Source organism: Balaenoptera physalus (assembly GCF_965194825.1).
Source record: "Balaenoptera physalus genome assembly, chromosome: 3".
In the NCBI taxonomy this organism is placed as follows: domain Eukaryota; kingdom Metazoa; phylum Chordata; class Mammalia; order Artiodactyla; family Balaenopteridae; genus Balaenoptera; species Balaenoptera physalus.
In genome coordinates this window covers 94,097,978-94,114,485 of record NC_138890.1, presented here as the reverse complement: position 1 = coordinate 94,114,485, position 16,508 = coordinate 94,097,978, and the positions used below count along the sequence as shown (strand labels likewise).

At 35.0% G+C, this 16,508-nt stretch overlaps 1 protein-coding gene across 19 annotated transcripts in view; it reads left to right on the top strand.

The window, feature by feature from the left end:
- The window catches only part of PPIP5K2 (diphosphoinositol pentakisphosphate kinase 2), an 89,510-nt gene that overhangs the window by 28,631 nt on the left and 44,371 nt on the right, over window positions 1–16,508 (top strand). For 15 of the 19 annotated variants that reach the window (XM_082458017.1, XM_082458021.1, XM_082458022.1 and 12 more), the window contains exons 11-19: window positions 1,873–1,959; window positions 2,557–2,636; window positions 2,720–2,825; window positions 3,555–3,640; window positions 5,996–6,121; window positions 6,260–6,381; window positions 6,653–6,835; window positions 11,948–12,089; window positions 12,692–12,915. In XM_082458017.1, the coding sequence (XP_082314143.1) occupies window positions 1,873–1,959; window positions 2,557–2,636; window positions 2,720–2,825; window positions 3,555–3,640; window positions 5,996–6,121; window positions 6,260–6,381; window positions 6,653–6,835; window positions 11,948–12,089; window positions 12,692–12,915 (1,156 nt within the window). Of the gene's footprint in view, window positions 1–1,872; window positions 1,960–2,556; window positions 2,637–2,715; window positions 2,826–3,554; window positions 3,641–5,995; window positions 6,122–6,259; window positions 6,382–6,652; window positions 6,836–11,947; window positions 12,090–12,691; window positions 12,916–16,508 lie in introns of all 19 variants that reach the window. The other 4 variants (XM_082458015.1, XM_082458024.1, XM_082458016.1 and 1 more) reach the window with 2 other exon arrangements.

The following is a 16,508-nucleotide window of genomic DNA, read 5'->3' as shown; positions in this document are numbered from 1 at the left end:
TCCCTGATGGACCAATGTCCTGAACTCCGCTCTCCCACCTCAGAGGCACAGTCCTGACACGCAGCCGGAGCACCAAAATCATGTCGTCCACACAGCTCTGAATAAAAGGGGGAAAAATAAATAAATAAAATAAAATAGTTATTAAAATAAAAAATAATTATTAAAAATAAAAAAAAATTAAATAATAGAAAAAAGAAAGAAGAGAGCAAGGAAACCATAAAACAAATCCACTAATGATAAGAAGTGCTAAAAAGTATATTTAAAAAAAATGGGCAGACAGAATCCTAGGACAAATGGTAAAAACAAAGCTATGCAGACAGAATTACACACAGAAGCATACACAGTCACAAAAAGAGAAAAAGGAAATATATATATATATATATCGGTGCTCCCAAAGTCCACTGCCTCAATTTGGGATGATTCGTTGTCTCTTCAGGTATTCCAGAGATGCAGCGTACATCAAGTTGATTGTGGAGATTTAATCTGCTGCTCCTGAGGCTGCCGGGAGAGATTTCCCTTTCTCTTCTTTGTTCGCACAGCTCCTGGGGTTCAGCTTTGGATTTGGCCCCTCCTCTGCATCACCTGAGGGTGTCTGTTCTTCGCTCAGACAGGACGGGGTTAAAGGAGCAGCTGATTAGGGGGCTCTGGCTCACTCAGGCTGGGGGGAGGGAAGCGTACGGAACGTGGGGTGAGCCCGCGGTGGCAGAGGCCAGCATGATGTTGCAGCGGCCTGAGGAATGCCTTGTGTTCTCCCGGGGAAGTTGTCCCTGGTTCATGGGACCCTGGCAATGGCGGGCTGCACAGGCTCCGGGAGGGGAGGTGTGGATAGTGACCTGTGCTTGCACACAGACTTCTTGGTGGCTGCAGCAGCAGCCTTAGCATTTCATGCCTGTCTCTGGGGTCTGCGCTGATAGCCACGACTTGCGCCCATCTCTGGAGCTCCTTGAAGTGGCGATCTTAATTCCCTCTCCTCGCACACCATGAAACAAAGAGGCAAGAAATAGTCTGTTGCCTCTTAGGCAGGTCCAGGCTTTTTCCCTGACTCACTTCCAGCTAGCTGTGGCGCACTAGCCCCCTTCGGGCTGTGTTCACGCAGCCAACCCCAGTCCTCTCCCTGGGATCTGACCTCCGAAGCCTGAGCCTCAGCTCCCAGCCCCCGTCCGCCCCGGCGGGTGTACAGACAAGCCTCTCGGGCTGGTGAGTGCTGGTCGGCACCGATCCTCTGTGCGGGAATCTCTTCGCTTTGCCCTCTGCACCCCTGTGGCTGCGCTCTCCTCCGTGGCTCCGAAGCTTCCCCCCTCCGCCACCCACAGTCTTCGCCCGTGAAGGGGCTTCCTAGTGTGTGGAAAACTTTCCTCCTTCACAGCTCCCTCCCACTGGTGCATGTCCTGTCCCTATTCTTTTGTCTCTGTTTTTTCTTTTTTCTTTTGCCCTACCCAGGTACGTGGGGAGTTTCTTGCCTTTTGGGAGGTCTGAGGCCTTCTGCCAGCGTTCAGTAGGTGTTGTGTAGGAGTTGTTCCACACGTAGATTTATTTCTGATGTGTTTGTGGGGAGGAAGGTCATCTCCATGTCTTACCCTTCCACTATCTTGAAGGTCTCCCCTCCATTTACTTTTATCCCAGAGTTAGCATAGTCATCTCAAGAGAAGAAGCAGGTATTGTGTAGCTTAATATTACTCCCTCTTCAGCCTCTTAAATTCTTTTTAGGATTTGATTTGATAAAAGTAAGACTAGTTGTTACAAGCACTATGCTTAATGGAGAATATCTTAAAGTGGTAAAAGATGGTTCTAAATAAATAATTAGATGTATTAGTCTGAATTATATAACACAAATCTTTGTCAGAAAGTTGAACGTTATTTTTTTAATTTTAGGATGGAACTTAGATGTGTCATAGCTGTCATTCGTCATGGAGACCGAACACCAAAACAAAAAATGAAAATGGAAGTGAGGCATCAAAAGTATGTTTAAAGCGGAATAATTTAACCTTTCAGAGATAAGTTAAGATTTCTGATAGGTGCTTAGTTATTTTGATTAATACCTCATATAGAAAAACTGTTTACCACTACTTGGCCATTAATATTTAAACCACTGGAAAAAAATAAAATCCAACAAAATCCATTTTAAATTGTGTATTTTAGCATCTGAAAATTACTGTGGCAATATTCATATATGGTCATCATCCTGACCTAGCTTTTATTTATTGTTGTAAATATTCAGTCTTGTGTTATTCTCTTACATTGCTTTCTGAGAATCATTAACTTCTCAGCCTTCTAGATGAAAATTAGTAGAATGAAAGTTTGTTACTTCTTTTCAGTTAATCTAGTGATTATTAGTTTGATACGGTTTAGGAAAATACTAAGTTTTATCAATCAAAGTAGAGGAGCAACATCATATAGTGAAAGAGGGCACACAGTGAAGTCCATAGACCCCAAGTCCCATATCTATTATTAATTATTGTTTTAGTCCCATATCTATCATTTATTGTAATTATTTGTTTTAGTTTATAGAGGTAATATTGTTGCAAATGCCTAACAGTGCTCTGTCTTTCTTATAAGATTCTTTGATCTTTTTGAAAAGTGTGATGGATATAAATCTGGGAAATTAAAGCTCAAAAAACCAAAACAGTTACAGGCAAGTGCATCTGATTTCTTGTTGGGTTTTAAATTGCTAATCGCAAAGTTACATAAAAATTCAATTCTTTATTTATTTTACAGGAAGTGCTGGATATTGCGCGACAACTTCTTATAGAGTTGGGACAAAATAATGATTCTGAAATTGAAGAAAACAAGTCTAAACTTGAACAACTTAAGACCGTGTTAGAGATGTAAGTATCTTTTTGAAACGCATAATTTTGGTAACTACTTATAGTGCTTTTTTTTTTTTAATATGTGTGACTTTTCATGTTAATTTCCTTCACAGTTTGAACTTTTTTCTCTTTATCACTGTATCTGAGGAGAAATTAGTGGACGTCTAACAAGAATTTTATTTTCACCAGTGAGAAAAGAGATTGTTGTATTGAAGGTTCTGTTTTAGTTTTAATTTTGATGAGAAGATCAAAAGAGGGCATCACATTTAGATCTTGTATGAAGTACTACTTAGGATGAAGGCCACATTGCTAAGTTAACCACAGATTCAGTGCTGTTTAAGTGAAAAATAATTTTGAACTATGTTTTAATCAAGTGAAATTGGTACCATCAATATTCCTCTTATAAGCTTTATTTCTTTGACCACTTAAAATCGTTATTTCTTTTATTTTTTTAAAGACACATACATTTATGTTTTTGTATGTTTATATACTTTGGCATCTATTAAAATTCTCCAACTTTTAAAGAGAAACTTTATTGTATTTTTATTTTTAATGTGGTTAGAATAATTACCTAGGATACAGATTTTGTGCTAGGATATTTTGAAGAATTCAGCAAGGTAATTACAAATAGGAAGCATTAATATGTAAGATTTAGTTTTTGTCTAGGTGGATTTTAGTTTTTCTTTAGGAGGTTGCATTACATGCTTATTGAATATTGTCTGTTCTGTTTGCCACTTTATTTTTCAGGTATGGCCATTTTTCTGGAATAAATCGTAAGGTCCAATTAACCTATCTCCCTCATGGTTGTCCTAAGACATCTAGTGAAGAGGAAGGTATGTCACTATTAATGCCTATTGTGTTTTATTTATATGTAGGGACTTACTACTCGTCGTTGATTACCTTTGTAATCTTCTGTCTAATAGTTTAGGGGTTGGCATGCTGAACAGAGGAAAAATAACATGGAGTTGTGTTAACTATGCCTTCTATCCTTTAAATAAAAGATGTTTTACTTTTTATCCTTTAGGTAAAGGATACCTTTTATTATTTTGAAAACTGCTTAGGACTTCTCTTTTACTCTTCTGAAAGCTTATTTATTTATAACTAAATGTTACTTAATGGGTCCCTATCCCATACAGGGTATACAGGAAGAAAACTTAAGAAGTATGAAAAGACTGTTTAAAAAAATATGTAATCACCATATTTCTAAAATAGATATTTTTCTCCACCCAATAAATCAGAATAAGCATTTAAAATTAGTCTCCTAAGAGCAGTGAGCACAAAAGTTCATTTACTTTTCAAAAGAAAAATGGGCAGGGGTTGGGAAGCCATTTTACAGAGAAATGGAGATGCCCAATACAATAATGATAATAATAATAATCAGTCTTGCCTATCACATTGGCAAAGTGTTTTCTTATTTTGTTCTTTTTCAAATTATAATAAAGAATGCTGATGAGAGTACAATGTGACAGGATTTCAGTTTACTGGTAGGATTGTAAATTGACATAACTTTTTTTTTTTTTTTTTTTACTTTGTTTTATTTATTTTATTTTTGGCTGCATTGGGTCTTCGTTGCTGTGCGTGGGCTTTCTCTAGATGTGGCGAGTGCGGGCTACTCTTCTTTGCGGTGCGCCGGCTTCTTATTGCGGTGGCTTCTTTTGCTGCGGAGCACGGGTTCTGGGTGTGCGGGCTTCAGTAGTTGTGGCTCGTGGGCTCTAGAGCTCAGGCTCTGTAGTTGTGGCACACGGGCTTGGTTGCTCTGTGGCATGTGGGATCTTACCGGACCAGGGCTCCAACCCGTGTCCCCTGCATTGGCAGGCAGATTCTTAACCACTGTGCCACCAGGGAAGCTTTGACATAATTCTTTGAAAAGTAATTTGGCAATATATATCAAAATTTCAGGGGACTTCCCTGGCAGTCCAGTGGTTAAGCCTCCACTCTTCCACTGCAGGGGACACGGTTTTGAGCCCTGGTCGGGGAACTAAGATCTGGCATATTATGCAGTGCGGCTGGGGAAACAAAAAACACTTCAGAAATTTTTCATATGCTTTGACCTTAATTCTACTTATAAGAATCTATCCCAAGGGGGTAATCAGATATTGAGGGAAAGATTGTTCTATAGGGATATTCACAGTCGCATTATTTATAGTAGCAAAAATTGAAGTAATGATTATTTTAAATGCAAACAAATTTGATTATGTTGATCTTTATATATTCTAAAATTTGATATATTGCTCTTGTCACACCTTGTGATTAATAGCAACACAGATTAATTTTCTATATTTTGATGTTTATATCAAAAAAATCCATAAACAACTATAATTAACAAGTCAATTAATTACCTTTCTATAAATGAATGTTGGCTTGCATGGTAAAGCACATACAACTACTAACTAGCCCCAGGGGAAATGGTGATTTTCTATCACTTTTAATGAATCATCAAATTCTTTAGTGCTTATAGTGCTAATTTTTAAATGACCTTTGTTTCTGTAATCCAACACAGATCTTAGGACGTGATAAAGAGCAAGTCAAAATTAAATATAGAAACTCAGACCTCCCCTATATCTGAGAAAATACTTTGGTCTGGAACATACAGATTCTACAACTCCAAATTTAAAAAGCTGTTCTTGGCTATATTTTATTGTATATGTCACCCATAAGTTTAAATTATAATAAATATTAAGCTCTGTCATCTCACATCTTAAAAGTTATGCAAATCACTGATTACTAATCATAAAAATGTGTATATCTTCTTCACTTCAGACAACATTAACTTTTATGTGACAGCACTGCAGGAGGCTCTTAATATAAAGCCAAGATCTGAATCCTGTCATCAAGGAGCTCTTAATCTAGTATATGTAGTACAACTAAATACATTGGGCAAATACCATTGCTCTCATACCACTGAGGGCAGGGAAGGGAGAAGTTTCCTTTTAGAGAACTGGGAAGGAGGCTTCTTTCTAGAGTGTGGGAGAGATTTTGAAATTTTAGTAAGATTTTAACAGGTGGAGCAAGGCGTATTCCTAGCAGAAGCAACAGCCTACAAGATAAGTATGTTTAAGGAACAAAATAATTTACATAAGGGCCATATTCCACTGCAGAATAGACACAAAGAAAAAATTAATCTTGAAATATGTCTGTTTAGAAGAAAAAAACTTGACATTTGCTTTATTCATTCACATGTATCTTAGACAGCCGAAGAGAAGAGCCATCCTTACTTCTGGTTCTAAAATGGGGAGGAGAACTAACCCCTGCAGGCAGGGTCCAGGCTGAAGAACTTGGAAGAGCTTTCAGGTGTATGTATCCTGGAGGTCAAGGTATATCTTGGAGTTTCTTTAATTCAGTTAAATTCATACATCATATTTTCAAATCCTAATTTTGAGATGTTATTAAATATTTATAGAAATACAGTGAGATAAAAATATAGCTTAAGTGATTTGAGGATTTATTTTCAGGAGATTATGCAGGATTTCCTGGTTGTGGTTTACTTAGATTACATAGTACCTACCGACATGACCTTAAAATATACGCCTCTGATGAAGGACGAGTCCAGATGACTGCAGCTGCTTTTGCAAAGGTATAAATAAATGTTTTTTAGAATTATTAGAATTTTCATCTAATATAGAATTTTAAAAGATTTTTACTAAGGTATTATTTTAATATTCTAAATTTGAAACTTCTAACTAAAGCCCTGAAATGGCAATGACAAATTGCATTATTAATAAAGTTTATTGTAAATAGTAAGCTTATACCTTGTGAAATTCAGCATGTAACAAGATAATTATTAAGATACCTTCTATTTTGCATACTAATTCTTAATCTGTTTTGGCTTTATTTTATGTATTTAGGGGCTATTAGCTCTAGAAGGAGAACTTACACCCATTCTTGTTCAGATGGTGAAAAGTGCAAACATGAATGGCCTTTTGGATAGTGATAGTGACTCTTTGAGCAGTTGTCAGCAACGTGTGAAAGCAAGACTTCATGAAATACTTCAGAAAGACAGAGATTTTACTGCTGAAGATTATGAAAAGGTGAGTCTTACCAAACTCTTACATTGTCAAATATTACATGCACATACACATAGAAAAGTGCATAAAATGTAAACTTAGAGCTTATCATATTATAAAGCAAAGAGTTGTATAATCGCTACAGAGATACAGAATGTTGGAACAACTCTAGCCTCTGTGTGTCCCTTCCTAGTTGCAGCCCCTTCCCTATCTGCTAGAAATAATCACTATCCTAACTTTTTATAGCCTTATACCCAGAATGCTTATTTGGCTAAGTATGTATCTGTACCTACCATAGTCTCAGTTTGGGGTATTTTTTAAGCTTCATGTAATAGAATGTTTTCTTTTATGTCTGGCTTCTTTTTCTCAATATTATGTTTGTGAAATTCATCCATAGTTTTGAGAATTTTCAGAATTAATTTTCATTTCTGTGTAGTATTGTTTTCAGAGGTTGGCAAACTTTTTCTATAAAAGACCAGATAGTAAATATTTCAGGCTTTGTAGATCACATATAGTTGCTTGTTGCATATTCTTTTCTTTTTTAAACCACCTTTTAAAAATGTAAAAACCATTTATTAGCTCACAGGCTATCACAGGTCATGTTTGGCCTAGTTTGTTGATCCATATTCTATTTTATGAGTATATGCCAATTTATATATGCTTTCTAATATTGTTATAGTTTGGGGCTGTTATGCTAATACTGCCGTGTATATCCATATATGCCTCCTAGTGTATATGAGCATATGTTCTCTTCGGTGTATTCTAGGAGTGGAAGTGTTGTGCCCCACAGTGTGCTAATATTTCGATATTAGTAGATGTCAAACTGTTTTCCAAAGTCACTGAAGCAATTTATACTCCCACCAGAAGTCCATGGAAATTGTTATTGCTCTACATAGTCTCTATTCTTGGTATTTTCAGACCATTCAATTTTGCCTATTCTGAAGGTGGATGTATAGTAGTACCTCATTGTGGTTTTAATATTCGTTGACCATTTAGGTATCTTCTTTCATAAGGCCTGCTCTTCAAGTCTTGTCCTTTTTTTCTACTAGTTGCCTGTGTTTTTCTTATTGAATAGTAGAATTTCTTTGTTTATTTTGGATATGAGCTTTTTGTTATGTGTTCTAAATACTACCACCTACTCTGAGCCTTAATGATTTCCTTTGATAAGTAGACATTCTTATTTTCCATGTATTTCTTTTTTTTTTTTCCCATGTATTTCAAGGTCAATTTTTTCCTTTATGTTCAGTGCATTTTAATGCATTATTTATAATACCTTTTTCTAATGTGGGGTCATAAGATATTCCCATATATGATCTTCTATAAACTTTACTGTTTTTCCCTGCACATTTATCTACAATCTAGCTAAAATTGACTTTTGTGTGTGCTATTAGATAAGGATGTCAAAATTGATGTTTCCCCCCCAACCATATGTACATCCAGGTGTCTCAACACCACATACTGAAAAGACCATCCTTTCCCCACTACTCTGTAGTGCCAGCTTTATCATATGTGTGTTCTCTGTTTCTAGAACGTATTCTTTTGTTGACTCTTGGGCCATTGAATAAGATCTCCCAAATCCCACATGGGTCCTTCTTCAAGTTCTTCTTGGCTTTTCTTGTATTTCCGTATAAATTTTAAAATAACCTGGCCCAAAATCCTGTTGGAATATTGATTTAGATTGCATTAGATCTATAGTTTGTGAAAACTTACATCTTTAAAAAAAAATTTTGTGTACTTGTAAACGCTCCCTCTAAAAAGGTTACTGTCTGTTGCTGCTATGTACAGATAGTTTTTTTAATATTGACTTTATATGTGTCAACTTTATTGAACTTATTTATTAACTTAGTAACTTATCTGTAGATTTTAAAAAATCTTTTCAAAGTATATCCCCAGGTTTTTGTCTTCCTTTCCAGTTCTTATGTTTTTAATTCTTTTTCTTGCTTTACTTTAATAGCTAGTACCATCAAAGTGATAGTAAATAGAAGTGGCTTTTCTTTTTTTATTCATATTCTCAAAGGGAAATCTTTTTAACACTGTCCATTAAGTATGGTCTCTGTAGATTTTTTTAAAGCTACTCTTTTTCAAAATAAGGAAAATCCATTCTACTCCTGTTTTCTTAAGAGGTTTTATCATGACAAGTTTTTAAATTTTATATTTTCTTATCTGTTAAACATCATATGATTTGGGGGAGAGGCTACCTTGGTTCCTAGAATAAGCTCATTAAAAAAAAAAATACATATATATATATATATATCACTGGTTTGGGTTTACTAATATTTTTGGTTAGGAGTTTTACATCTGTGTTCATGAGTCATACTGACCTTTACTTTTTTATTCTTGTTGTCTTTGCCTGCTTTCAATATCAAGATTATGCTGTTCTCATAAAATTAGTTAGAGAGTCCTGTTTGGGGGCAATAATTCATGTATATATGTTTCAGTAAATGTTTGGTAAAATTTACTGGTAAATCCCATGGGCATTTTCTTTATGGGAAAGCTTGTAATTGTGGTTACCAGAGTAATTTAGTAGTTTCCATTTATTATGTCTTCTGTCTGTATTAAGTTACATTCTTCTAGAAATTTGTGTATACAGTCCTCTTAAGTTGTTTGTAATGTCTGCAAGATAAGTAGAGATATTCCTTTTTGTTTCATAACATTGTACAGTCTTTCCCCCCCCTTTTTTTTCCTTGATCAGTTTTGCCATAGTTGATCAGCTTTATTAGTCCTTTAAAAGAACTGTCCTTCAGATTTGTTGGTTCACTAAATTATGCACTTGTTTTCTATTTTATTAATTTTTATTGTTTAATATTTTATTCCTTCTACTTCTGTAGTTTTATTTTGCTCTTTTTCTAATTCTTAAAAACTAATGTCACTAGATGGATGCTTATTAACTCATGAATGTTCAATCTTTTGTAAAATACATACTCTAGGCCATAAATTTCCCTTTATGCACTGTTTTGACTGTTCATAAATTGAGGTTTATGCCATCTGGGACATTTTCTAATTTCCTTAGTGATTTCTTTGATCATACATTATTTAGAAGTGTACTTTTAAAATTTCCAAACCTATGCATTTTTAAGTTATATATATATATATATTTTTTTAATTAATTAATTTATTTATTTTTGGCTGTGTTGGGTCTTCATTTCTGTGTGAGGGCTTTCTCTAGTTGTGGCGAGCGGGGGCCACTCTTCATCGCGGTGCGCGGGCCTCTCACCATGGTGGCCTCTCTTGTTGCGGAGCACAGGCTCCAGACGCGCAGGCTCAGCAGTTGTGGCTCATGGGCCTAGTTGCTCCGCGGCATGTGGGATCCTCCCAGACCAGGGCTCAAACCCGTGTCCCCTGCATTAGCAGGCAGATTCTCAACCACTGCGCCACCAGGGAAGCCCTTAAGTTATATTTTTGTTATTTCTAACTTTGTATCATTTTGGTAAAAACAAAAATTCTTGCTGATTTTTTTTTGGTCTGTTTTTTCTTTCTTTACTGTTGTGTGTTAAAATTTCCCACAATAATTGTGGATTTTTCTTGTCTTCGTAATCTCTTAAGCCTTGCTTTACATGTTTTGATGTCATGCTATTAAATGCATACAAATTAAGAATTGGTATATTTCAGTCAGTATTTTTGCCTCAAAATTTACTTTGTCTGAGATTAATATAGCTACAACAGTTGTTTTTTCTTTTACTTGGTGTTTGTACAGTATCTTTTTTATCTTTTAACTTTCAGTCTTTCTGAAACTATACTTTTAGATGTATCTCTTAAAATCTGCATATAGATTTTTTAAAAATTTGTCATGAAAATCTTTGTTTAGGACAATTATTTCATTTATATTATAAATTACTGAAATTTGTATATGAATCTATTATCCTTTTAAGTGCTTTATATTTATACTGCCTATTTTTATTTTTCTCTCCTTTCTTGCTTCATTGGAATTGGTACTTTTTATTTATTTATTTCCCTGGTAGTTTGAAAATTATATTTGATTTTACTGTTTGTTTTGTCACTACCCAAGAGATAACAATAGGCTTCTGTGACATCTGCAAATTGAATGTTTATATCATGCTTTTATCCTCTTCCTGGACAAAGCAAGGACTCTAGAACTAAAGTGTTTTTCAAACTTACTTGACTAAGAATCATCTGGGGTCTTGTTAAAAATGCAGACTCCAGTTTACCCCTTTTTGAACCCTAAATGCAGAGTTTACCAGAGTCTCACCTTTGAAAATCCTGGACTTCACTTTTGTCCCCTTAACCTAAAAGGATATTAAAGCTCTACTCTTCTTCTCTGCTGTCTATTCGGAATCAACAAATGTCTCCAATGCAAAAACAGCCTTAAAAGCCAGTATCACTCTCTGGATCTCTGACCTATGAGTTTGGTTTCCATAATTCTTAATATCTTATCTCTCAGATACCTTAAAGCGGAAGTATAGAAGTTCTTTGCCCAGGATTTTTACTAATCTTCAGTGGTTAGATTGGCCTAAACTACCTAGTTCACCATAACAAGAAGTGGAATTCCACTTTACATTTTTATATTTATACAAACTTATTTGATGGGGTTAAATTACTTGCCAAGCAAAGTTTCAACAGTGAAAATTGAAACTATTTGTCATTAATGGCTTTTGTTGACTTGCAAAAAATCTCATCACAAAGGCATTTACATGGTGGTTAAGAGCACAGCTCTTTAGCCAGATTACCTGCTTTTTTATCTCACTCTTTGCATACTAGTGGTTTGATCTTAGGGAAGGTGCTTTAACCTCTGTTAAGTACCTCATCTGGAAAAAGTGATGAAAATAATAGTCTCAAGGTTATTACATGTCAATATATGTCAAATGGTTAAACCATATTTGCAAATACCAAGTGAATCAGCAAAATGTCTGCAAAATGTTAGAATAAAATCTCCTTGTAAGTTAGAGTACTTCTATTAGATTTTCCCTGTGGATAATCTAATGTTAGCTAAGGTTTAGGATTTTTTTAACATGAAATTTTGAGGTTTTAATTTCCTCCTTGATCTTATTTCTGTATTTTGGGGGTCATCTTAATTTGTAGTTTGAAGTTATTCTCCAGCTACTGGAAAATTTTGTATATTGTTCTCTTGGCCAATTGAGCATAACCAGATGTAAAAATATATACTCTATTCATTTGTAGCTTACTCCATCTGGAAGCATTTCTCTTATCAAATCAATGCATTTAATTAAAAATCCTGTGAAGACCTGTGACAAAGTGTATTTCTTGATACAAAGTTTGACTTCTCAAATCAGACATCGAATGGAAGATCCCAAATCATCAGGTAAATATTTTGTTTTCCTTAGATTAGAAAACAAATAAAAAGCACTATCCAGTTGCTATAAACATTTTTAAATAAGATACGCCAATCATAAAAAAATCAAGCCTTTAATGCTATATCTAGCATTAGATAGGTATGTCTAGGTATAATTTGAGTTAATATATATCCAGCAAAAAAATAATAGTGAAGTTATAATTGCTTTTATCTGTGGTAGCATGAAAGGGATAATAAAACATTTTTATTTGGTTAATTATGTAGCATTACTGTACAGTTCAGCAGCAAATAGGCAGCTAATAAGAAGGAGCAAGCAACAGGAAGGTGATCAGTGCTCTGGCTCTGAGATTAGCTTAGTTAATAACTTGGGCAACTAACGTATGTAACATATGGAAGGTCTTCTATAAAACCAGTTCCTAACCCATGTATTTATATCTTTATTCAAGTCTACAAAATATATAGTTGCTAATAGTATATGCCTATGATAACATTTCCTAGCTTGTTAACAATTTTACCTTTGATATTTAAGAAGTTTCTGACTACCAATTTTTAATATATATTCTTTAACTGATTTTTAAGTTTAATATACTAAAACTGTTATGTTGTTTTAGATATCCAGCTTTATCATAGTGAGACCTTAGAGCTCATGCTACGTAGATGGTCCAAGTTGGAGAAAGACTTTAAAACAAAGAATGGAAGATATGATATTAGTAAAATCCCTGACATATATGACTGTATAAAATATGATGTCCAGCATAATGGTTCCTTGAAATTAGAAAACACAATGGAATTATATAGGCTTTCAAAGGCATTAGCAGATATTGTTATCCCTCAGGTAAGTAATTCCTACATATCAATTTTCTTGTACTGTTATATAGATACTTTCAAAATGTCTATCAGTGGATAAAAGATAGTTGGTTTTTGTGTCCCAGTAAACCTATAATTTTAAAAAGGAAAGTAACTAATTATGAATTTATATTTTAAACTTTTTGTTATATTAGATCATTGTTTGATTTTTTTAATAGTTTGTAGTGACTTTTTAAAATTTAAGAATTGATACTCTTAATAATAATATGCTAACAACGAACAAGACAACTGAAAATAGGATGGGATAAATCACTTAAGTATTTATTGGGCATTTATTGTGCACCTACCAACTCTGTGCTATGGGAATGTGTGCAAAGTGGGAGAAAAAGGTAGTTGTGTACCTATATAAATTTTGGAAGTTTTTTTTACTTTATGTGGAAGTATTTTGAAAATAATATTTAGAGGCCAGGATGTAAGTAGTTATTTGTGGGGTATGGTAGAGGTGGAAGGAGGGCCTTTTCATTATAGGAGAGTAAAAATAGAGGTATAACCAAAATTCAGATAACTGAAATGTAATTAAACAGAGAATCAGATGATAATAAAGAGACAGGTGACAAGACAAGTTGAGATAAGAGATGTGTTAGAAGAAAACAGTTGCAGATGCCCTTTGGAGAAGTTTTTTCAACTCAATTACTAAAAGATCATTTGGACATTGTAAAAGGGAGATTGGAGTAAATCACACATTCCAACTGTGAACCAAAGTTAAAAAGCAGGAAAAATGAAATACAGTTGATTTTTGAACAATGTGGGTTTGAACTGTAGTGGGTCCACTTATATGCAGGTTTTTTACAATAGTAAATACTACAGTACTGCACGATCCACATATCCAGAGTTGAATCTGCCATGGATGCAGAACCACAAATAAGTTATTCTCGAATTTTCAATGGTGTGCAGGGTTGGTGCTCCTAACCTCCACGTTGTTCAAGGGTCACTGTACATGAAAAGTGTAAAGATTGTATATAAAAGTAGCCTCACTTAAAGATACTCATATATAGAAAACAGTGGGAAGGTTCCTTAATAACTAAAAATAGAGCTATTTTATGATCCAGCAATCCCACTCCCATATATCCAGAAAAGATAAAAACTCTTAATTCAGAAAGATACATGCATTCCAGTGTTCATAGCAACGCTGTTTACAATAGCCAAGACATGGAAACAACTGAAGTGCCCATCAGTGGATGATTGATTTAAGAAGATGTGGTATGTGTATGTATATATACATATATATATATATCTACACACATATACATATATATACATACACACCACATATACATACACACACACCATGGAATATTACTCAGCCATAAAAACAAAATATTGCCATTTGCAGCAACATGGATGGAGCTAGAGAGCATCGTACTAAGTGAATTAAGTCAGAGGAAGACAAATATTATATGATATCACTTGTATGTAGAATCTAAAAAATAATACAAATGAATCTATATTAAAAAGTGGAAACAGACTCATAGACATAGAAAACAAACTTATGGTTACCAAAGGGGAAAGGGAGAGGGTGAATGATAAAGAGTATGGGATACACACTGCTATACATAAAATAGATAAGCAACAAGGATTTACTGTATAGCACAGGGAACTATATTCAATATCTTGTAATAACCTATAATGGAAAATTATCTGAGAAAATATTGGATTGGCCAAAAAGTTCGTTCGGTTTTTATGTTCTAGAAAAACCCGAACGAACCTTTTGGCCAACCCAATATATAACTGAATCACTTTGCTGTACAATTGAAACCAACACAATACTGTAAATCTACTACAATTAAAACTATACTTCAGGACTTCCCTGGTGGCACAGTGGTTAAGAATCCACCTGCCAGTGGTTGAGAATCCGCCTGCCAATGCAGGGGACACGGGTTCGAGCCCTGGTCTGGGAAGATCCCACATGCCGCGGAGCAACGGGGCCTGTGAGCCACAATTACTGAGCCTGCGCGTCTGGAGCCAGTGCTCCGCAACGAGAGGCCGCGACAGTGAGAGGCCCGCGCACCGCGATGAAGAGTGGCCCCCGCTCGCCACAACTAGAGAAAGCCCTCGCACAGAAACGAAGACCCAACACAGCCACAAATAAATAAATTTAAAAAAAAAAAAAAAAAAAAAAAAGAATCCGCCTGCCAATGCAGGGGACATGAGTTTGATCCCTGGTCCGGGAAGATCCTACATGCTGAGGAGCAACTAAGCTCATGTGCCACAACTACTGAGCCTGTGCTCTAGAGCCCGCGAGCTGCAACTAGTGAGCCTGCACACCACAACTACTGAAGCCCACGTGCTCTAGAGCCCATGAGCCGCAACTACTGAAGCCCGCGTGCTCTGGGGCCTGCAAGCCACAACTACTGAGCCTGTGTTCTGCAACTACTGGAGCCGGCACGCCTAGAGCCCGTGCTCCGCAACAAGGGAAGCCACCACAATGAGAAATGCATGCACTGCAATGAAGACCCAGCGCAGCAAAAAAAAAACAAAACAAAACTATACTTCAGTGTCCTTTTCCTAATATTCACAGAATATCTAGGAAAAACTAGAGACTTTGAAAAACTGGGAATTCAGACTGCACAACTTACCTATACGTATTTCTGTACATGTTAAAGTTTAGCTTGTTCTTTCAGCATGAAAGAACAACTATTTATTTGTTTGGTCAGTATATATGATGTAGACAGTTTTAAGTATATTGTATAAATCAGTGATTTGAAAATAAATTCTCTTTAAAAGAGGATAAAAATATCTCATACTGCAAGAATATGTCTTTGGGCCTCACTATAAGAAACATAGACTTAGAAAACAAGGACTTAGTCTCTGACAACATCTTTCATTTGCTAAATAGAAGAGAAGTTTTATTCTGCAAAAGAGGTTTTATTTTACACAATAAAAAGTTGTATTTTTATAACAGATAAGATATTTTAAGATTAACATCAAAATGAACACACTAAATTCTGCAGAACTCAGTTTTAGCTACATGGTATAGATATTATAGAACTAACACTGATTTCATTATAACTCGTTCGGTAAAGTTACTAAATCAACATCCATCTTTGTTATGAAATTCAAGATAGAGAATTCATTCAAATTTTACTTACTAATAAATCTGAGAAAGAATGGTTACTCTTAATTCTGGTAAGCATGTAATTAGTTTGCATTGGAAGCATACATAAGACTGATTATTTTTCATCATTTTGGATTGCTTTGACATTATTCTAAGCTCAGTGCATCTTAGTTGTACTTATTCTTACAATGAAGATTATTTCAAAGTATACTTTTAACAGATAGGCTGTAAATATGTGACCCTCTAAAATATTTATTGTAGCTATATGCATTTTTCAAGGTAGGCTTTCAGTATATCTGAATGTTTCACCTACTCAGTGGCTAAATAAATAAACTAATGATTTATTAGCATAATCATGTCTGTGTTGTTACATGGCTTATTTAATTTAAAGCCTCTTCTTTCTCAGTTATGTATACTAAACATTCTAGAATTGGGAATGAAAAGTTTGTTTCTAAGAGTTGGGCTCAAAAGAAAACTTAAGTATTAATGAGTTTTAGATGATAATT